Here is a 22,974-nt window from a genome sequence, read left to right as displayed (position 1 = left end):
ACGTATAATGACGCTACTAAGGAAGGGGGGGGGGAATTACATGTAAGTACGCTACTGCTACAGGGGGACATTACGTATAACAACGCTACTACTGGGGGCCATTACATGTAAGTACAGTACTACTGCTTGGGGGGGCATTACGTATAACAATGCTACTACTGGGGGGGGCATTACATGTATGTACGCTACTACTACAAGGGGGGCATTATGTAAAACGATGCTACTACTGGGGGGGCCATTACATGTAAGGACGGTACTACTACTTGAGGGGGGGCATTACGTATAATGACGCTACTACTGGGGGGGCATTACATGTAAGTACACACTACTACTACAGGGGGGCATTACGTATAACGATGCTACTACTGGGGGGCCATTACATGTAAGGACGCTACTACTACTTGGGAAGGCATTACGTATAATGACGCTACTACTGGGGGGGGAGCATTACATGTAAGTATGCTACTACTACTACTGGGGGGGCATTACGTATAACGATGCTACTACTGGGGGGGCCATTACATGTAAGGACGCTACTACTTGAGGGGGGGGCATTACGTATAAGGATGCTACTACTGGGGGAGGGGGCATTACGTATAATAACGCTACTATTACTGGGGGGAGCATTACGTATAATGACGCTACTATTACTTGGGGGGCATTACGTATAACGATGCTACTACTACTGGGGGGGGCATTACGTATGAGAACACTACTGCTACTGGGGGGGGCATTATGTATAAGGATGCTACTACTACTGGGGGTGCACTAGGTATAAGGACGCTACTACTACTGTGGGTTCATTACGTATAAAGATGCTACTACTACTGGGGGTGCACTACGTATAAGGACGCTACTACTGGGGGGGCATTACGTATAGGGACACTTCTACTACTGGGGGTGCACTACGTATAAGGACGCTACTACTACTGTGGTTGCATTATGTATAAGGATGCTACTACTACTGGGGGGGGCATTATGTATAAGGATGCTATCACTACTGGGGGGGCATTATATATAAGGATGCTACTACTACTACTGGGATGCATTACATATAAGGATGCTACTACTACGGGTGGGGCATTACGTATAAGATGAATAAGATTGTGCTACTGTGTGGGGTAAATTTAAATGGGGTTACTATTGTGTGGCCATGCCCCTTATTTGTGAGACCACACTCCTTTGCCGAATATGGGAGGGCGCAAATTAATAGTTTGCAGGGGGGCGCCAAACACCCTAGCACCGACCCTGAAAACCGCATCACCTTCAATGTATAACTTTGTGTGTAGTGGGGCACAGACTTTAACCGACAAACAGTTCTAACCAGTTTACCCTGCATGGAACAACAATAATGACAGATGGTAATAACACAACAGCTAATCGGGGTAAAGTCTCTTGAACCCCTGCCTATATAGAGCTGTTCCATCAACCCCTACCTACTTAGAGCTGGCCAACCCTTCTCTCTACTACAGGGGAAGTCAGAAGTACCGAGAGAGGGGGGAGGGGGGGGAGAGGGTACAAATTACCTGTTATGAACCACAGGTAGTGGTTCATTCCTATTTTATGTTTATAAAGTTGTCTTGCATGCCAGGATTTCCCGTTGCTCTGTTTTAGAATACTCTTGTCTGCTGCCGCTGGTGGGTCTGTGTAATTGCAGCTTGTTCCCATGTGTTCAGCCTCACCTGGCTGCTAATTGTATCTTGTCAGTTTGGAGTCATGCTAGAGGGCAGCTGCACGAGATTATTAATTAGGCCTCTCTGTTATATGCTGGCTGACTGCAATTCACAGATGCTGGTGATATTTCTTGGTTTTCAGTCTGCTTGAAGTCTGACCTGGTTCCTGCCAGTCCCTGAGCTCCTGTATAGCAGTGTCTGACTAGCTGCTTCCTGTGTTGATTCCTGTGTCGATTCCTGTGTCTGATCCCGTGTCCTGCTGTGAGGCGTTCCTGCCCTGAGGTCCAGTGGCTTTGCCTATCCCTGGTCAAGTTCCTGGTTACCTGGTGTCCACTGGTCTGTCGTTTGGGATTCTGCCTGTCCTCCAGTTCTGAGAGTGTGTGTCGGCATCATTGAGGGTTCCTGTCCGTTTGCCAGTATTTGTACCGGTTCCGTGAGTAGCGGCTCTGCCGCGTCCGTTGGCCTAGGCCGCTGTATTTCATTATTGTTTCTATCCCTGGTGTTTTGCAGAGGGTTCTGCTTATGCTGTCACCGCCGGTACACAAAGGTATTGTGTCGGCGTGTGATCAGCATTTCCTTTGTTGTTATTTTCCTTTGGCGGTTTCTCCGCACATACTTTAGGTTTTTAGTTAGCTTGTAGCCCCTGGCCTGTTTGCTTAGTTAGAGGGCCTCTTGTTATCATCCTGTCTTGGATTTCCCTTTGTCTCTCACTAAGACCGGGGGGCATCGGAGTTGGGCAGACATAATCCGCCCTTCAAACGCGGCTGCCAAGGGCTCAAGAAACCATAGTCTCGCAAGGGATTTCTGACAGCACGGGTGAGACAACAGAGTTAGGGCGCCAGGGGCTATTCCCTTTCCATTCCCCTTTCCCAGCATTACGTCCTGGTGCTCTGGACTCACTTCATGAACATCTCCCTTGTTCTGAGCAGCAGGAACCTAACATTATCACCAGCCATACCACAAAAAAGAATAAAACTTTTTTTCTTTTTTGGCCCAGTCCAGTGTCTAGTCTAGAATCCAGTCCTGTCTAAAATTCAGTGTGCAGAATCCAATCCGGTGTTTAGAATCCAGTCTTGTCTAGAATTCAGTGTGCAGAATCCAATCCGGTGTTTAGAATCCAGTCCTGTCTAGAATTCAGTGTGCAGAATCCAGTCCGGTGTTTAGAATCTAGTCCGGTGTTTAGAATCCAGTCCGCTGTTTAGAATCCAGTCCGCTGTTTAGAATCCAGTCCGGTGTTTAAAAAAAAAAAAAAAAAAAGTCTTGTTTTGTTTAGCAAAAATTTAGTCTTGCCTTGTCTTGCCTTGTCTTGTCTTGTCTAGTTTTAAATCCTCCTATGTCTACTATGCAAGCCCTGCAGGCATCTCTCGCAGCCCTGAACTCTGTTTTCAGTGCTTTGAGACCAGAGCGACTAGAAGTTTTGCAGCAATCCCTAAAGCAACTGCAAAACCTTCTGACTAAAATCTTGCTCATCTTGCCAGAAGTCGTTGAGAGTACATCTATCTCTAAAGAGACTCTTGTTCACAGTATGGTGACAAGAGAATCCTCTGGTTTAATTGAAGAGAGAAGGTTTAAAAGTTTTCTGCGGCCCAGGCTCTCAGAAGAGGAGCGTCTGCGTCGCAGAAACTTAAACTTGTGCCTATATTGTGGGGGTTTAGGCCACTATCTGCAGACCTGTGAGTTGCGCAAGCCAAAGTGTGGTGACGAGTTTTGCCCTCTGGCCAAGTTGAGTCAGGATACAAGACCTACTCCTGTCTCTACTGTGGCAGAGGTACTTGTCACACAACCCACACTAAAAAGCTCTCTGTCCTATAATTGGGGTCCTTGGGCAAGGGAGCCCCATTATAGATTCAGGAATCAAAAGAGAATGTTTCTCTCCTCTCTTGAGGTTCCTGTGGAAGTGGAATTGCAAGCCCCTGGAGTGGTGCCCGATGCCCAGGTTCCTGGAGTGGTGCCCGATGCCCAGGTTCCTGGAGTGGTGCCCGATGCCCAGGTTCCTGGAGTGGTGCCCGATGCCCAGGTTCCTGGAGTGGTGCCCGATGCCCAGGTTCCTGGAGTGGTGCCCGATGCCCAGGTTCCTGGAGTGGTGCCCGTAGCCCAGGGTCCTGGAGTGGTGCCCGTAGCCCAGGGTCCTGGAGTGGTGCCCGTAGCCCAGGGTCCTGGTGCGGTAGCCGTAGCCCAGGGTCCTGGTGCGGTACCCGATGCCCAGAGTGCTGGTGCGGTACCCGATGCCCAGAGTGCTGGTGCGGTACCCGATGCCCAGATTGCTGGTGCGGTACCCGATGCCCAAGCTTATAGAGGGACATCAAATATTGTAGTTCAGGTGTCCATACCAGAAGGGGTCTCAGAAGCTGTTACCCCAGGTAGGGACTTGAAGAGCGCAACCCTAGAAAGGGTCTCTAAAACCATAGTTCTTGAAGGGAACTCGAGAAGCAAAACCCCAGAAGGGATCTTTGAAGTAATATCCCCAAGTGGGGTCTCGAGAGACGCAGCCCCAAAGAAGGGTCTAGAAGTCGCTTCCCCAGGAAAGAACTTAAGAAGCATAGCATTAGTGGAGGATCTGAACGTTATTGCTTCAGCAAAAGTCCCGGAAGTCATAGTCCCGGGAGAACTTTCGATAATTATCGACTCAGAGAGGGAGGCCGATGGCCCGATCCCAGTCAGGGAGGCCAACGGCCCGGTCCCAGTAAAAGAATCCGAGGTGCTGACCCCAGCGGGGTTCCCGGAGGCCACTGCCCCAGCGGGGTTCCCGGAGGCCACTGCCCCAGCGGGGTTCCCGGAGGCCACTGCCCCAGCGGGGTTCCCGGAGGCCACTGCCCCGGGTGGGGTTCAGAAAGTCACTGCCCCGGTTGGGGTTCAGAAAGTCACTGCCCCGGTTAGGGTTCAGAAAGTCACTGCCCCGGGTGGGGTTCAGAAAGTCACTGCCCCGGGTGGGGTTCAGAAAGTCACTGCCCCGGGTGGGGTTCAGAAAGTCACTGCCCCGGGTGGGGTTCAGAAAGTCTCAGCCCCGGGTGGGGTTCAGAGAGTCTCAGCCTCGAGTAAGGTCAATAGTGACCAGGTCCTAGCAAAGCACTCCAGTCAGTCAGATGAGAAGGAAACAGATCCTGACTCTGATATCTCAACATCCATAACCTTTGATGGGGACTTAGCCCAATTTCTGGCGCTTTTCAAACACTATTACACTATTATGTTGTCTAGACCATTTCTGGGCATCACTTCAGAAAACCTTGGGCTCTATCTGATTTATTCTTTTAGAGGAGAGCCTTTTGAGTGGGCGACCAGCCTAATGAAAGCTGAAGATCCCATTCTTCAGGATCCCCTAGCATTCTGTGATGCAATTATTAAAAGATATGGTTCCAAAGAAATTGGTTCAGGTTCCTCTAAGTCACCCGTCTTGTCTGCTGAGAGTCCACCAAATACTGTAAACTCGGCACAAGAGTCCCAGCCTGTTGTTTTGACTGCAGGATGTGCTTTTCTGACTTCTTCTTCTAATAATAGTACTTTACCAGAAAGTTCAGCTCCCAAGGGTAAGAGACCTGTCTCTGATTTGAACGCAGCCTTGCTGGGTGGTACCATCAGTTCAGACAATGTTTGGGGAATTACCTTGGTCAGACCTAAAGAGCTTTGTAAAAAGAAGAAGAAAAAAAAGAAATAATTTTTGACTCTTGCCTTGATAAAAAAAAAAAAAAAAGATTTTTTTTTTCCTTGTCTTGTGTCCAGTGGCCACCATCAAGGGGAGGGCACTGTTACAAGTTGTCGCTTCAGCTTGTTTTTTGTTTTCTTGTCTGTTAGACCAGTGTGTCAGGTTTTTTTTTTTTTATCCCCTGTTCTGGATAGTCTGAATTTTGGGGTCTTTTGACCCCTCCTCAAGGGGGGGGGGGGGGGGGGGGTAATGTTATGAGCCACGGCAGTGGCTCATCCCTGTTTTGCATTTTTGTTCTGTATTTTATGTTATACTTCTGTTTATGTTCCCCGTGGGTGTCATGGGTTGCTCGGAGCTCACCCTTAAGGAGGGGATACTGTTATGAACCACAGGTAGTGGTTCATTCCTATTTTATGTTTATAAAGTTGTCTTGCATGCCAGGATTTCCCGTTGCTCTGTTTTAGAATACTCTTGTCTGCTGCCGCTGGTGGGTCTGTGTAATTGCAGCTTGTTCCCATGTGTTCAGCCTCACCTGGCTGCTAATTGTATCTTGTCAGTTTGGAGTCATGCTAGAGGGCAGCTGCACGAGATTATTAATTAGGCCTCTCTGTTATATGCTGGCTGACTGCAATTCACAGATGCTGGTGATATTTCTTGGTTTTCAGTCTGCTTGAAGTCTGACCTGGTTCCTGCCAGTCCCTGAGCTCCTGTATAGCAGTGTCTGACTAGCTGCTTCCTGTGTTGATTCCTGTGTCAGTCCCTGTGTCGATTCCTGTGTCTGATCCCGTGTCCTGCTGTGAGGCGTTCCTGCCCTGAGGTCCAGTGGCTTTGCCTATCCCTGGTCAAGTTCCTGGTTACCTGGTGTCTACTGGTCTGTCGTTTGGGATTCTGCCTGTCCTCCAGTTCTGAGAGTGTGTGTCGGCATCATTGAGGGTTCCTGTCCGTTTGCCAGTATTCGTACCGGTTCCGTGTGTAGCGGCTCTGCCGCGTCCGTTGGCCTAGGCCGCTGTATTTCATTATTGTTTCTATCCCTGGTGTTTTGCAGAGGGTTCTGCTTATGCTGTCACCGCCGGTACACAAAGGTATTGTGTCGGCGTGTGATCAGCATTTCCTTTGTTGTTATTTTCCTTTGGCAGTTTCTCCGCACATACTTTAGGTTTTTAGTTAGCTTGTAGCCCCTGGCCTGTTTGCTTAGTTAGAGGGCCTCTTGTTATCATCCTGTCTTGGATTTCCCTTTGTCTCTCACTAAGACCGGGGGGCATCGGAGTTGGGCAGACATAATCCGCCCTTCAAACGCGGCTGCCAAGGGCTCAAGAAACCATAGTCTCGCAAGGGATTTCTGACAGCACGGGTGAGACAACAGAGTTAGGGCGCCAGGGGCTATTCCCTTTCCATTCCCCTTTCCCAGCGTTACGTCCTGGTGCTCTGGACTCACTTCATGAACATCTCCCTTGTTCTGAGCACCAGGAACCTAACATTACCACACAAGTAGGCACATTCATGTGATTCGGTGGAGTGACCAGGTCCTAATGGCCACAGTCACTCTTAATGTTGGTGGCACGGGCACATTGCACGCCTAGCATGTGGCACAGGCACCAGGTCCTATTAACCCCACGAGCCTTGTACCCAATCCCTGGTGGTCTAGGAAGGGTTAATAACAACTATGCCTACCTGTACCTTTGGGAGAGGCTGCAATGGGGAGCTTCTTTAGTCCCTTTGCATCCCAATACTGCAGCACTCTCCGGTCCTCAGTCGCATTCTTCTGCCGCTGGCCCATTCTTGCCAGCTGTGTCGCCTCTTCTTCTCTTGCTTCTCATTGGCTGCCAGTCCAGCACCAAGTTTGAACTGCCACTTTTGCAGCACTGCCCAACTCTGCTAAATGACCTGCATAGGAAACAGACACACTGTCCCAGGGTCGGTCTCTGATGTACCGAAAGCAGGACAGATCTCCACAAAGGGTGTAGTATGGTATACCGACAGTGTGGCGGGCGCAAATGAGCCCCTTGCTGGCTCGCTGCGCTCGCCACGCTGCGGGCACTGTGGCGCGCCACCGTGGACCCCCTCGAGGGAGAATAAGTGTCGGTATGCCGGCTGTCGGGATTCCGGAGCCGGTATACTGTGCGCCGGGATCCCGACAGCCGGCATACTGAAGACCACCCCTCCACAAGCATGCTGCAGCCAGAACACTAAACCTAATAAACTTGAAAAAGGATTAACTTTATGCTGCACGGGTGTGGCATGCAAGGTTGACAGTAACTAGGTCGGCCACTATTGGTCGACAGTAACTAGGTCGACAGGGTCTGTGGGTCGACATGGTCTAGGTCGACAGGTCAAAAAGTCGACATTAGTTTTTTATGGTTGTTTTGGTGACGTTTTCTCTGTACAGTGACCGGGAACCCCAATTAGTGCACCGTGACCCCTCGCATGGCTCGCGCTCGTGCAAGGTGCCTCGCTGCGCTCAGCACAGGTAATCGTAGTCCACGTGGATCGATAAGTATGAAAAAGTCTTAAAAAAGAAATAGTGAAAAACTCATGTCGACCTCTTGACCTGTCGACCTAAAACATGTCAACCTAGAGACCGGGGGGGGGAATTCTGAGTTGATTGCAGCAGGAACTTTGGCCCTCATTCCGAGTTGTTCGCTCGCAAGTGAATTTTAGCAGATTTGCTCATGCTAAGCCGCCGCCTACTGGGAGTGAATCTTAGCATCTTAAAATTGCGAACGATGTATTCGCAATATTGCGATTACACACCTCGTAGCAGTTTCTGAGTAGCTTCAGACTTACTCGGCATCTGCGATCATTTCACTGCTTGTCGTTCCTGGTTTGACGTCACAAACACACCCAGCGTTCGCCCAGACACTCCTCCGTTCCTCCGGCCACTCCTGCGTTTTTTCCGGAAACGGTAGCGTTTTTTCCCACACGCCCATAAAACGTCCTGTTTCCGCCCAGTAACACCCATTTCCTGTCAATCACATTACGATCGCCAGAACGATGAAAAAGCCGTGAGTAAAATTCCTAACTGCATAGCAAATTTACTTGGCGCAGTCACAGTGCGGACATTGCACATGCGCATTAAGCGGAAAAATCGCTGCGATGCGAAGATTTTTACCGAGCGAACAACTCGGAATGAGGGCCTTTGTTAGCAGTTGGGCAAAACCATGTGCACTGCAGGGGAGGCAGATATAACGTGCAGAGAGAGTTAAGATTTGGGTGTGGTGAGTTCAATCTGCAATCTAAATTGCAGTGTAAAGATAAAGCAGCCAGCATTTACCCTACACAGAAACAATATAACCCACCCAAATCTAACTCTCCCTGCACATATTATATCTGCCTCCCCTGCAGTGCACATGGTTTTGCCCAACTGCAAACAAAGGGGGTCATTCCGAGTTGTTCGCTCGTTATTTTTTTCTCGCAACGGAGCGATTAGTCACTAATGCGCATGCGCAATGTCCGCAGTGCGACTGCGCCAAGTAAATTTGCTATGCAGTTAGGAATTTTACTCACGGCATTACGAGGTTTTTTCTTCGTTCTGGTGATCGTAATGTGATTGACAGGAAGTGGGTGTTTCTGGGCGGAAACTGGCCGTTTTATGGGTGTGTGCGAAAAAACGCTACCGTTTCTGGGAAAAACGCGGGAGTGGCTGGAGAAACAGAGGAGTGTCTGGGCGAACGCTGGGTGTGTTTGTGACGTCAAACCAGGAACGACAAGCACTGAACTGATCGCACTGGCAGAGTAAGTCTCGAGCTACTCAGAAACTGCACAGAGAAGTCTTTTCGCAATATTGCGAATCTTTCGTTCGCAATTTTGATAAGCTAAGATTCACTCCCAGTAGGCGGCGGCTTAGCGTGTGCAAAGCTGCTAAAAGCAGCTTGCGAGCGAACAACTCAGAATGACCCCCAAATTTCCTGCTGCGATCAACTCAGAATTACCCCACGGATCCCGTGCTTTTTACCTAATCAAAACTGTTATGCTGTATCTCTAGCACAGCTTGGCTGCTGCACTATTTAATAACGTGTGGATGCTCGCGGCTGCCATCTGCTGGTTGTCGGCACACGTGCAGTTGCATCTTCTGGTAGGGTCTGGATAGTCCAGGCAGCCGCTCGCAGATCAGCGTGTGGATCCAAGTACCGGAGTGCTGTGACATTAAACATGGCGACCTCCGTTACAATTCTACGGAGATTCTGCCGCCCTGTTATCTGGCGGGATTTTCCTTTGTTTGTGTGGGGGTCATGTTCTCTCTCCCGTGTTACCATCACTCCTTTGGCAGCAGTCACCCCCCACTTCTACAGATGTGTGCATGTCTCCCCAGCGCTGCTGGCCAAGAGCCTAATACATAAGTTCTCCATTAAATCCAAGTAAGCCTCCTATCTAGCGTCCGTGTGTCTATGGGTAGGGAGCCGGCTGCCTGGTGTCAATGGGTAGACACCTGGAAGTAGTCATTGGGTAGAGTGGCACCTCAATGGTGGCATAGGTTAAGTATACACCTTCCTGGTGTCATTGGGTCGGGAGATGCCTCTCTGGTGTCTTTGGGTTAGGGGAATGCAAGCCTGGTGTCATTGGGTCAGAAGACGTCTGCCTGGTGTCATTGGGTCGGGAGACGCCTCCCTGGTGTCATTGGGTCGGGAGATGCCTCTCTGGTGTCTTTGGGTTAGGGGAATGCAAGCCTGGTGTTATTGGGTCAGAAGATGTCTGCCTGGTGTCATTGGGTCGGGAGACGCCTCCTTGGTGTCATTGGGTTGGGAGCTGACAGCTTAGTGTCATTGGGTCGGGAAGACGTCTGCCTGGTGTCATTGGGTTGGGAGATGCCTGCCTGGTGTCGTTGGGTTGGGAGACGCCTGCCCAGTGTCATTGAATAGGAAGCCAGCTGCCTGGTGTCATTGGGTTGGGAGCTGACAGCCTAGTGTCATTGGGTTGGGAGACGCCTGCCTGGTGTCATTGAATAGGAAGACAGCTGCCTGGTGTCACTGGGTTGGGAGCTGACAGCCTGGTGTCATTGGGTCGGGAGCTGACTGCCTGGTGTCACTGGGTTGGGAGCTGACTTCCTCGTGTCATTGGGTCGGGAGCTGACTGCCTGGTGTCACTGGGTTGGGAGCTGACTGCCTGGTGTCATTCGGTCGGGAGCTGACTGCCTGGTGTCACTGGGTTGGGTGCTGACTGCCTGGTGTCACTGGGTTGGGTGATGACTGCCTGGTGTCACTGGGTTGGGAGCTGACTGCCTGGTGTCACTGGGTTGGGAGCTGACTGCCTGGTGTCACTGGGTTGGGAGCTGACTGCCTGGTGTCACTGGGTTGGGAGCTGACAGCCTGGTGTCATTGGGTCGGGAGCCATCATTGTGCACTGTGTAGCTTTAGTAAAAATTTCAACATGTATGTTAATTTTATTTTTTAAACAGAAAGAAACTTTGGTACGACAGTCCATGTTATTCTAGGCCAGTAAGTATTAGTATATATATTTTGATTTGTCAGTTTTCATTCAAATATGACCAATACATTTCAAATAGGTCTTTGTTATACACATTTTTGTTGTATCACACGGACTTTGGGAGCACTTCCACTAAGGTTAGAAGGAGAGTATCTGTTTAAAGAAAAACTATCCTATAAACAGTCTAGTTATTGAACCATGTTGTATAGCCTTCCATCATTTCACCAAAGTTGGGTACACACTTTCCGATATATATTGGGGGTCATTGCGACCCGATCACTCGCTGCAGTTTCTTGCAGCGCAGTGAACGGGTCGGAAGTGCGCATGGCAGCTGTCATTGCCTAGCGATCACCTCTGAGACAGAGGCGGTTGGTGGGTGGGAGGGGGCTGGACGGTGGCGTTAAGCCGCCATTTAGGGGGCACGGTCTGGCCAACGCAGGCGTGGCCGGACCGTTGGGGGGGGGGGGGGGGTCCGTGGCGGCTGCGTGACGTCACACGCAGCTGCTGCGGGCCGGGGAGCGATGAGTAGCTCCCGGCCAGCACGCTAAAGCTGCGCTGGTCGGGAGCTACTCTGGAAGTGGAAAGGTATCGCCGCTGTGCGATGCCTTTGCACTTCTGCGGGGGGCGGGGCCGGCACTGACATGCGGGGCGGACTAGCCCTATGCTGGGCGTCCCCCCACATGTCAGTGTGAATGATCGTAGCTGTGCTAAATTTAGCACAGCTACGATCAACTCGGAATGACCCCCATTGTGCGTACAGCTGACGAACGATATATCGACTGGACCATCACCTCATATGTACGGCCGATGGATATTCATATAGATATTCCTGTGAACGACGTAATGTAGTTCACAGACCTATCAGGTCGGCCCTGCAGCAGGACCGATGCCAATATATCATGCAGCTATATCTGTGCCTATGTGTATGGGCGACCTGCTGACCACGCGTGATATCTGCCACATAATCTAATGAATATAACGTCACAAGTGGGCAGGCATATTCAATTTATTCTGCTGGGCAGACAATTGGTAACCTCTGTATGTATTTTATTTCCTAATGGGATGTTTACACTTTTCTTATGGCTACCAAAATGCTTGCATACAGCTGATATGCAAATGTACAATTTTACAAATGATGCATGCGTTCTGTTTGTATATTGTGTAAATTGTAGTTAAGGTTGTAATTTTCTCAATCCCTTGCGACCAGGAATGTGGCTTGCTTATATTGCTTCTTATTCTCCATGCCAGTACGTGGTGTGATTTTTATTTTTTTAAACAGAGAAATGTTAGTACGTTTTATCAGCATTTTACTGTAGATTTCCTTTCAATTGAATTGAGTGGCTTTCAGTAGCATGTTGATTTTATATAAATATATAATTTTTATTTTTATTTTTTTCCAGTGTGGTAGTATGGAGGAAAATATTTGTGTCTTGGAAGTTTTTTTGTTTACATTCCAGAACCGGATATTTATTTGTGACCTTCTTTGTATGCCTAACTTGCAGGATAATCAGCCACAAGGTTTAATGAGCTTGATGAAACAGGAGCAGAAAGAAAAGAGAGGAAACACTGTGCGCATCAAAGCTCTGAATGCAATCCTGTACAGAGCCCTGACAGGCATGCTAGGTACAGCAGAAGTCAGCGAAGAGGTTTTCGATCTTTATATTGAACTTTCAAAGGTAATTTATACGAGTCTGATAAGAGCCTTCCGAAACAAAATCCACATTAAGTGCGTGTGTTTTTTCCCAAAAAATGTGTGTTTTTTTTCTGCAAAAAAAAAAAGGTCTTTAATTGAATTGCCCCCCATCAGGCAAAACCCTTTTCTCTTACGTCCTAGAGCAGTGGTTCTCAAACTCTGTCCTCAGGACCCCACACGGTTCACGTTTTCCATGTCACCCAGCAGGTGCACTGTGTATCACCAACTGTCGCACTTTAAAAATCTACAGGTCACCTGCAAAACATGGACCGTGTGGTGTCCCGAGGACCGAGTTTGAGAACCTGTGTCCTAGAGGATACTGGAGTTCCATTTAGTACCATGGGTATAGACGGGTCCACTAGGAGCCATGAGCACTTTAAGAATTTGATAGTGTGGGCTGTCTCCTCCCTCTATGCCCCTCCTACCAGACTCAGTTTAGAGAATGTGCCCGGAGGAGCCGGTCACGTTTATGGAAGCTCCTGAAGAGTTTTCTACATTTATTTTATATGTTTGTTATTTTCAGGCAGGGCTGGATGGTACCAGCCTGCCTGCTTCGTGGAACTTAGGGGGAGAGACGGCCAATCCTCTTGAAGGGTTAATGGTCTTGTTCCCCGCTGACAGGACACTGAGCTCCTGAGGGAACTATTCGCAAGCCCTACCACGGCGAGCATTCCCGCAGCACGCCGCCACCCATAACAGCCAGAAGAATGAAGAGTGGTGAGTACTAAGCCGTTGTCCCGGTTAGCAGGGCGCCGGCCATTATGGCGGCATGAGGGTACGGAGACACACGGCTTCTAACTGGGGCGGAATGCGTCTCCAGACACAGTACACAGCTGCATCTCAGTGCACTGTACAGAGTACCCACACTGGCAAACACAGCCTTAAAACATTTTTCTCTCCATTTTAAGCACCAGATTACCTCAGCCAGTATAAAAAAGCGGTAAGACCGCATGCCATTGAAGGGGCGGGCCTTCATTATGAGCGGATTCAGCAGCTCACCAGCGCCATTTTCCATCTGCAGTGGACACAGACGCTGACTGACAGGGACGCGAAGCTCCTCCGGAGAGACTCCAGGTTACCTCAGCTGTACCAGGGGGTCATAGCACGGGGGGGAGTGATTATTAGTGCACTAAGTCCCCGATCAGGGTACTTAGTCTGCGACCCGGCTAAGCTTGGCATTAGCGATAAGGGCACGGTGGCGGCTGGCTCCAAATAACTCTGCACCTTCCAGAATAGCGGGGCTGAACCGGAGTGGGTTAATTTCCTTAAAGGAATGATCTCCAATATTTCTACAAAATTATCCCGCAATGAGAAAGAGACGCAATACTTAAGACAGACTGTGGATGAGTTTATGAATAGAGGCTCAGTACCATACCTCAGGCCAGTATAAAGATGTAAAATGCGGGAAGCAGCGCCATGTTTCAGGGGGCGGAGCTTCTCAGAGCGGACCCAGCAGCGTTCAGCGCCATTTTCCTCCCTGCAGATCCAGCTACAGAGACGCTGACAGGGAGAGCTGTCCCTCCACACGACTCCGGCTATCCTGTGCGGTAGAAGGGGGGCGAGGCTGTATAATTACCGTGTAGTATATTAAGGTACACAGTCAGCACCCGGTATTTGTATTATTTATACCTAGGGAAGCGCTGTGTGTGTGCTGGCTCCAAACTCTGTGTTTCTCTGAAGGTACTTGAGGGAAACTGTGTCTGACATTTTCCTGTGTGTGTGGTTGTATGTTTTTTCACATAGTCATGTCCAGGGACTCTGTGTCTTATGCTGCAGAGGACGTTTTATCCCCAGAGGAAGCCATTCCATGTACCCAGGAATGTAATGTATTGTCTCAGATTCCTATTAAAGAGCCAGAATGGCTGACTTCTATTAAGGGAATGATCTCTCATATCTCTACTAGGGTAGCTCATACTGAGATGGAAACTCAGGATTTAAAGAATTCTATGGCTGTTTGGTCAGGTTCTGTTCCTATTCCTTCTCAATCCCCTAGCATATTCCCAAAGAAACGTGCACTTGCCCAGATTACGCAGGATGACACAGATACCGACTCTGACACGACAGACGGGGATGGGGATGTGCCAAGGGGGGCGGCATCTCTGGCTAAGGGGTTGCAGCTCATGATTGAGGCCATTAGAGATGTGTTAAACATTACTGACACACCACCTGAGCAGTTTGAGGAGGCTTACTTCACAGACAATAAGAAAGCCTCGCTAACCTTTCCTGCCTCTAAAGAATTAAATGCTTTATTTAAAAAATCCTGGGAAACCCTGGAGAAAAAATTCCAGACGGTGGGCTACATCAACTGTCAGGGCAGAACGAAGAGCAGAGCCGCAATGTCAGAGGTAACAAGAATCATCCTCTGGGCAGAAAAACACGCGTTGGCGCTGTCAGCAATTTTCATTCCGGGAGTGGACAACTGGGAAGTGGACTTCCTCAGCAGACACGATCTCCATCCAGGAGAGTGGGGCCTCCATCCAGAGGTGTTCACAGAAGTGACACATCTTTGGGGGGTTCCTCAGATAGACATGATGGCCTCCCGCCTCAACAAGACGTTTCTGAGGTATTGTTCCAGGTCGAGAGACCCGCAAGCAATGGCGGTGAATGCTCTGGTGTCTCCGTGGGTGTTCCAGCCGGTGTACGTGTTTCCTCCACTTCCACTCATTCCAAGGATTCTAAAGCTCGTAAGGAGAACAAGAGTTCAGGCAATCCTCATTGCTCCGGACTGGCTAAGAAGGGCTTGGTACGCAGATCTTCTGGGTCTACTGCTTGAAGATCCGAGGCCTCTGCCGCTTCGGAAGGACCTGATACAACAGGGGCCATTCACTTATCAAGACTTACCGCTGCTACGTTTGACGGCATGGAGGTTGAACGCCAGATATTAGCTCGGAAAGGCATTCCGAATAAGGTTATCCCTACCCTGATACAGGCTAGGAAAGGAGTAACGTCTAAACATTACCATCGCATTTGGAAAAAGTATGTATCTTGGTGTGAATCCAAGAAGTTTCCTACGGTGGAGTTTCAACTGGGACGGTTTCTCCTCTTCCTGCAAGCAGGTGTGGATATGGGCCTGAGTTTAGGATCCGTAAAGGTCCAGATTTCGGCCTTATCCATTTTCTTCCAGAAACAGCTGGCTTCCCTCCCTGAGGTTCATACTTTTTTGAAAGGGGTTCTGCACATCCAGCCTCCCTTTGTGCCGCCTATGGCACCCTTGGACCTTAACGTGGTATTACAGTTCCTCCAGTCGAATTGGTTCGAGCCTCTACAGGAGGTTGAAGTCAGATTTCTCACTCACGTGGAAGGCTGCCACTTTGTTGGCCTTAGCTTCTGCTCGATGTGTGTCGGAGTTGGGGGCTTTGTCTTGTAAAAGCCCCTATTTGATCTTCCATGAAGATAGAGCTGAGCTCCGGACTCGTCAGCAGTTCCTTCCAAAGGTTGTGTCGGCTTTTCATATCAACCAAGCTATTGTAGTGCCAGTTGCTACTGACTCCTCAGTTCCGTCAAAGTCCTTGGGTGTTGTAAGGGCTCTGAAAATCTACGTGAAGAGTACTGCTCGTCATAGAAAATCGGACTCTCTTGTTTGTCCTGTAAGATCCCAAGAAACTTGGGTGTCCGTAAGAGAAAGTAAGATTTTCTCGTAGTCCGTAGAGGATGCTGGGCGCCCGCCCAGCGCTTTGTTATCCTGCAGTGGTTACTTGGTTCAGTACTGCTTGGTTCTTAGTTAAGTACTGCGTTATTACTTGGTTCGAGTATGTTATTCAGCTGTTGCTGAGTTTTCAAGCTTGTTAGCTTGGTTTGCCTTGTTTGTGTGAGCTGGTGTGACTCTTGCCACTATCTGTGTAAAATCCTTCTCTCGAAGTTGTCTGTATCCTCGGGCACAGTTTCTAGTCTGATAGGAGGGGCATAGAGGGAGGAGCCAGCCCACACTATTAAACTCTTAAAGTGCCAGTGGCTCCTAGTGGACCCGTCTATACCCCATGGTACTAATGTGGACCCTACGGACTACGAGTAAAGGATTTACCGGTAGATAATTAAAATCCTATTTTCTCTGGAAGATAGGAAAAAATGGGAAAATCCACCGATAGTGGATGCATCATTGTCTAGGCTGTCACGAAAAATTGTATTGCCTGTCCCTGGTGCAGCCTCCCTAAAAGAAGGACACCAGCACACCCCTAGCTGTACAGTCCCATTCTCAACCTCAAGTCTTTGAACAAATTTGGTGTGTAGGTAGCTGAGTGGGAGGATGTACAGTAGGTAGCGGGGAGGGTTGGTAGCGGCGTGGGAGGGAGAAAGGTGTAAGTACCACTTACTATTAGGTGGGCGCCAGCCATGGACACACTGAACACGGCGGCATTTCAAATGAAGCGCTGGCCGCCAGCCAACCAGAGCTGGCGGACCAGCAGCCAATCAGGGAAGCGGCCGCTGATTGGCTGCCGGTCCGCCAGCTCTGATTGGCTGGCGGCCGGCGCCACATTTGAAGTGCCGCCGCGTTCAGCGTTAGTCTATGGCTGCCGCCCGCCTAATTGTAAGTAGTATTACTTACACACACTCCCTCCCGCACATGCGTAGTGTAATCCCGTGAATCCCGGGATTGGATGCTCCAATCCCGGGATTCAAATCCCGGCATTTTTGGGCCCAAATCCCGGGATCGGCCTCCCTACTTCGGATCTGTTGAAAGCAAAAACTCTACATTTGGTAGTACAAACCCTCCTGGACACAGAAGTGATGGTGCCGTTGACTCTGGCTCAGAGAGGCAGGGGGTACTATTCAACGCTGTTCCTAGTTCCGAAACCGCATGGATCCTCCCGGCCCATTCTCAACCTCAAGTCTTTGAACAAATTTGTGACGATATCCAAATTCCGTATGGAAGCTCTTCGCTTTATTATTCTGGCCTTGGAACCCAAGGACTATATGGTATCCCTGGACATATAGGATGCTTACCTACATATACCTATTGCCATGTCGCATCAACAATATCTGCGGTTTGCTATTGGCAACCTACATTATCAACTCCGCGAATCTTCACCAAGGTTATGACGGCCCTTCTCCGCCGTCAGGGTATCAGGATCCTGCCGTATCTGGATGAATTGTTGATCCTGGCAAACTCGCCAGAGGTTCTCCTCTGTCATCTGGAACTGATGGTCCAATTCCTGCAAGCCCACGGGTGGCTCATAAACTTGAAGAAACCCTCACTGGTTCCTGCTCAGAGCATGGTGCACCTGGGGCCATTGCTGGACACACACAACCAACGGTTGTTCTTGTCTCCGGAGAAGGTCCTGAAAGTTCAGGACATGATAAGATGCTTCCTATCTCGCCCACGTGTGTCGATGTATTCGGCGATGCAAGTTCTAGGCCTCATGGTGTCGGCTTTCGACATGGTAGAGTACGCTCAATTTCATTCTCACCCTCTGCAGCGGTTAATCCTTTCCAAGTGGGATGGCCTGCCTCACCAGATCAGGTCTCACATGATTTCCTTGACTCCGGAAGTTCGTCTGTCTCTGAGCTGGTGGCTCCAGGACCAACGATTGAGCAGGGGTCATCCCTTCTGGATCTCCAACTGGTTCCTTCTAACGAGGGATACCAGTCTGCGGGGTTGGGGCACGGTGTTGTAGCAACACTCTCTTCAGGGTCTGTGGACCAGGGAGTAATCTTTCCTTCCGATAAACATTCTGGAGTTGTGGGCAGTGTTCAATGCTCTGAAACTGGACCTGTCTCTGGTACAGAACAGGCCTGTTCAAGTACACGCCACCATGGTGGCAGCACTCAAAGCTGCATGGCAATGATGAAAGTGTCAAATATTCTTCTATGGGCGGAACGCCATATGCCAGCCGTATCGGCAGTGTTCATTCCGGGGGTCCTCAACTGGGAAGCGGACTTCCTCAGTCGTCAGGTCGTATACGCCGGAGAGTGGAGCCTTCAGCTGGAAATCTTTCAACTCCTAGTTAAAGTGGGGCCTACCAGATGTAGACCTGATGGCGTCTCGACACAATCACAAGGTTCCGGTCTTCGGAGCAAGGACAAGGGATCCTCAAGCAGCATTCGTGGATGCGCTGGCAATTCCATGGAACTTTCGGCTGCTGTATGTGTTCCCTCCAGTGTCACTCCTGCACAGGGTAATAAGGAAGTTCAAGCAAGAAAGAGGATTACTACTTCTAATCGCTCCAGCGTGGCCCAGACGGCATTGGTTCTCAGACCTGCAGGGTCTCTTGATAGAGCGTCCTCTTCTACTTCCGCAACGCCCAGACCTCCTCGTTCAGGGCCCTTGTGTCTACCAGGATCTGGCCCGACTGGCTTTGATGGCGTGGTTCTTGATGCTCCAGTTCTGAGGGCCAAAGGATTTTCTGAGGCGGTCATTCAAACTAAGTTCAAAGCCCGTAAACCGGCTTCAGCTCTGATTTATTATAGGGTCTGGAATTCTTACTTCACCTGGTGTGCGACTAAGAATTATGATGCATACATGTTCAGTACTGCCAAACTTTTGGCTTTTCTGCAACAGGGCCTGGACTTAGGCCTTCGTCTGGCCTCCCTCAAGGTTCATATTTCAGCCTTCTCGGTTTGGTTTCAGAGAAAAATTTGCCTCTCTGCCTGACGTTCATAGTTTCACTCAGGGTGTTTTACAGATTCAGCCTCCCTATGTCCCTCCTGTGGTTCCTTTGGATTTGTCGGTTGTTCTGGATGCCCTACAGGAGTCTCCGTTTGAACCTCTTGAGTCTGTGGACCTTAGGTAGCTTACTATTAAGGTCTTATTTTTGCTGGCTATTGCCTCTGCTAGGAGGGTTTCGGACTTGGCTGCCTTATCCTGTCGGTCACCCTTTCTGATTTTTCACCGTGACCGTGCGGTTCTTAGAACTCGCCCTGGTTATATGCCTGAGGTGGTGTCGTCTTTCCACCTTAACCAAGAAATTGTGGTTCCGGCCTTTATCTCTCCTGGTTAGTCCTCCAAAGAAAGGTCTTTGGATGTGGTACGGGCTCTCCGTATATATGTGAAGAGAACCGCCTCTCTTAGGAGATCTGATTCTCTCTTTGTCCTTTTTGGTTTTCACAAACGTGGCTGGCCTGCGAATAAGCAGACCTTGGCCAGATAGATTAGAATGGTGATTGCACAAGCTTATGTACAGGCTGGACTTCCAGCTTCTGCTACTATCAAGGCCCATACTACTCGGTCTGTTGGACCTTCTTGGGCGGCCCGCTGTGGCGCGTCCCTAGAACAATTGTGCAAGGCAGCTACGTGGTCCTCAGTGAACACGTTCATCAGGTTCTATGCCTTTGATACTTCCGCCTCCCAGGATGTTTCCTTCGGACGCCGGGCTCTTGTGCCCTCTACAGTGCTTCCCCTCCCATGAGGAACTGCTTTTGGACATCCCCAATGTTAATCCCTGTGGAATACCAGTGTACCCCACTGCAGAAAAGGAGATTTATGGTAAGAACTTACCATTGTTAAATCTCTTTCTGCGAGATACACTGGATTCCACAGGGCGCCCACCCTGACGCACTTAGCTTCTTTGGGTTTGTATGGCATTAGCCGCTGGTACCTTCTCCTGTCGTGCGAATGTGGTTATCTGTGGCTACTAACTACGGTTGTCTCTTTTACCTGCTACTGCATTGGACTGGTTAACAAAACTGAGCTCCAGTGCCTGGAGGCGGGGATATAGAGGAGGCGGTGCAAGGCATCCTGGGAACAGTCAAAGCTTTAGCCTGTTGGTGCCTCAGGTCAAGATCCAACTCTACACCCCGATGTGTTTCCCTGTGGAATCCAGTGTACCTCGCAGAAAGAGATTTAACAATGGTAAGTCTTACCATAAATCTCCTTTTTAGTGCTAGCATACACAGTATATTTACAAACAAACAGTAATACAGGTCCGGGATCTCATGGCATGATCTCCTTATACAGTTCTTTGATTCATCAAGCTTTTTATTTTATTACCAGTTACTTATATAGCGCACACATATTCCGCAGCGCTTTACAGAGAATATTTGGCCATTCACATCAGTCCCTGCACCAGTGGCGCTTACAATCTATATTCCCTATCACATGTACACACAGACACATTCACACTAGGGTTAATTTTGTTGGGAGCCAATTAACCTACCAGTATATTTTTGGACTGTGGGAGGAAACCAGAGTACCCGGAGGAAACCCACGCAAGTACAGGGAGATTATACAAACTCCGCACAGTTAGGGCCATGATGGAAATCGAACCCATGACCTCAGTGCTGTAAGGCAGTAATGCTAACCATTACACCATCCGTACTGCCCATTTTAATATAAACACCCAGCCTTCCAGCTGCACTTTAAGTTACAAGTACAGCATTGTTGCAGTTTTACAGTTTCTTCTGTAGTGGAGCAATATAGCATCTATTCCGTCCAACACTGACATCAGCAAAACTTTAGCGTGAATCTCTATTTGCACCAGTAGTTTGATTTCTGCAGTGGGGTACACTGGTATTCCACGGGGAATAAAATCAGAGTGTAGGGTTGGATCTTGATCCGAGGCACCAACAGGCTAAAGCTTTAACTGTTCCCAGGATGCACTGCACCGCCTCCTCTATAGCCCCGCCTCCAGGAACTGGAGCTCAGTTTGTAAGTTGGTGCCTGCAGTGCAGGTAACTAACAGGTGGGGCTGCGCTAGGCAGCGCTGAAAAGAGCTTTTTAGAAGACTTCAAGGGCCGCAGCACTTTCTGTGTCTTTATGACATGCTGTGCTGCGGCTCCATCACCTCCCTCAGCGGCACTGCATACTCCCACGGCCGGGTTCCCGGGTACTTGCAGCGGAGACGCACCGGTTTTCAGGCACACCACCGCTGTCACTGTCCAGGATCGCGTGGCTGCACTAAAGGGAGGAGGTAAGAGGGTCCCCCAGGTGGGACCCGACGGTAAATCAAGATCCGGTTGTGGTCCCAGGAGATGGACCGCGCCGCTGGCGTGGATACTCTGTCGCACAGGGACCCCACTATATCCACCAGGGCAAGGAGCACAGGCCGGATTTACTAAAATCCGTTTATAAAAGGCTCCACAGTACCCGGTGGTGAAGTTCAGCATAGGGGATAAGGCACAGACCTGTAGCCCCTCCCCCAGCTCCAGGCACCATCTACTGCTGGTGTTCCCGCCCTGGAGCTACAGTTCTCTCTCCCTCACTCCCTGACTGAGATTTTGGCGCCATTACATAGCTGGGCTGATCTCCGGGACTGCTGGGCACTGTCTCCTCTGTAAACCCACCTGTATCATCAACGCTGTGCATTTACATACACTTAAGTATTCTACATGTCATTTTAGACAGTGTTAGTTAAGAACAAGTGTACTGCTATCTGAATATTTAGTACAAGTATTCTGTGATATATATCCAGTGTTTACTGTGCATTGTTATATCTGTATACAGTACGGCAGTACGGATGGTGTAATGGTTAGCATTACTTACTCACAGCACTGAGGTCATGGGTTCGATTCCCACCATGGCTCTAACTGTTCGGAGTATGTATATTCTCCCCGTACTTGTGTGGGTTTCCTCCGGGTACTCCGGTTTCCTCCCACAATCCAAAAAAATACTGGTAGGTCAATTGGCTTACAACAAAAAATGACCCTAGTGTGAATGTGTCTGTGTGTACATGTGATAGGAAATATAGATTGTAAGCTCCACTGGGGCAGGGGACTGATGTGAATGTCCAAATATTCTTTGTAAAGCGCAGCGGAATATGTGTGCGCTATATAAATAACTGGTAATAAATATACATACATACTTATATGTAATTTACTAGTCCAGTGCAGTTTTATTTTTTATATGTGATAATTCCTGTGTTGTATCTGTGACTGAGTGTGCCTATAACTGCTGTGTGGATTCCATTCTTGTGTATCACACGTTTTGCTATCACTATATTCTCTACCCTGGGAAACTAGGTGCATCAGGGTCTCATATAATATATAGTGCTACACAGGGTATGCTGTTTGTATTTCTTACTGTGTTTTTCAGTCACCCCACACCGCTTAAATCCTCTGTTTGTGCTCTGTATTTACTGTCACAAAACACAGGGGATTATTTGCTGGTTTTTGTGTTTGCCTGGCTATATTGTACTGTTACGCCCTAAGGCTACATCACATACAATGTCTGCTACACAGGGCGGGACATCCGCGGACACTCCTGCATCATGCAGTGCTGTCGTCACGGATTCACCAGTGGGGGAAGTGTTAGGTGCTGGTTCAGGCACTGGGTGTCATACATCTCCCAGTCCACCTACGGCGCCTGTGGCCAGTCAGGACCCACCTTGGGCAGCTTTTTCAAATATGCTGACTACGCTTGTAACGCGTCTTACGCCCCCCTGTGGGTCCTCCCATGCCATTAGAGCCACATATTGTCCCTGTAGTCAATTCGCCATGGGCGGATACTATTGTCTACCCAGTTACAGCAATTAAATCAGACTTTGGTTAGACAAAAGTCCACCTCACGTCACTCTGGAGCCAAGGGGTCATCTAAACGGGCCATTTCTTCCTCACAATCAACTAATATTTTGGATAATTCTCCCGATGAGGATGGGGAATATACTTATCCGTCAGAC

General features: G+C 49.3%; 2 protein-coding genes across 2 annotated transcripts in view; one reads left to right on the top strand and one right to left on the bottom strand.

The window, feature by feature from the left end:
- Positions 1-22,974, bottom strand: part of LOC134928049 (glyoxylate/hydroxypyruvate reductase B-like) — a 91,784-nt gene that overhangs the window by 62,039 nt on the left and 6,771 nt on the right. The gene's annotated exons all lie outside the window — the stretch shown is intronic.
- RBFA (ribosome binding factor A) overlaps positions 9,363-22,974 on the top strand; it is a 51,069-nt gene continuing 37,457 nt past the window's right edge. Inside the window, exons 1-3 of the mRNA XM_063923292.1 lie at positions 9,363-9,668; positions 10,706-10,745; positions 12,237-12,410. Coding sequence (XP_063779362.1) covers positions 9,463-9,668; positions 10,706-10,745; positions 12,237-12,410 — 420 coding nt within the window. The 5' untranslated portion in view covers positions 9,363-9,462. The remainder of the gene's footprint in view (positions 9,669-10,705; positions 10,746-12,236; positions 12,411-22,974) is intronic.

Source organism: Pseudophryne corroboree, chromosome 5 (assembly GCF_028390025.1).
Source record: "Pseudophryne corroboree isolate aPseCor3 chromosome 5, aPseCor3.hap2, whole genome shotgun sequence".
Taxonomy (NCBI): Eukaryota; Metazoa; Chordata; class Amphibia; order Anura; family Myobatrachidae; genus Pseudophryne; species Pseudophryne corroboree.
This window is presented reverse-complemented; position numbering and strand designations above follow the sequence as displayed.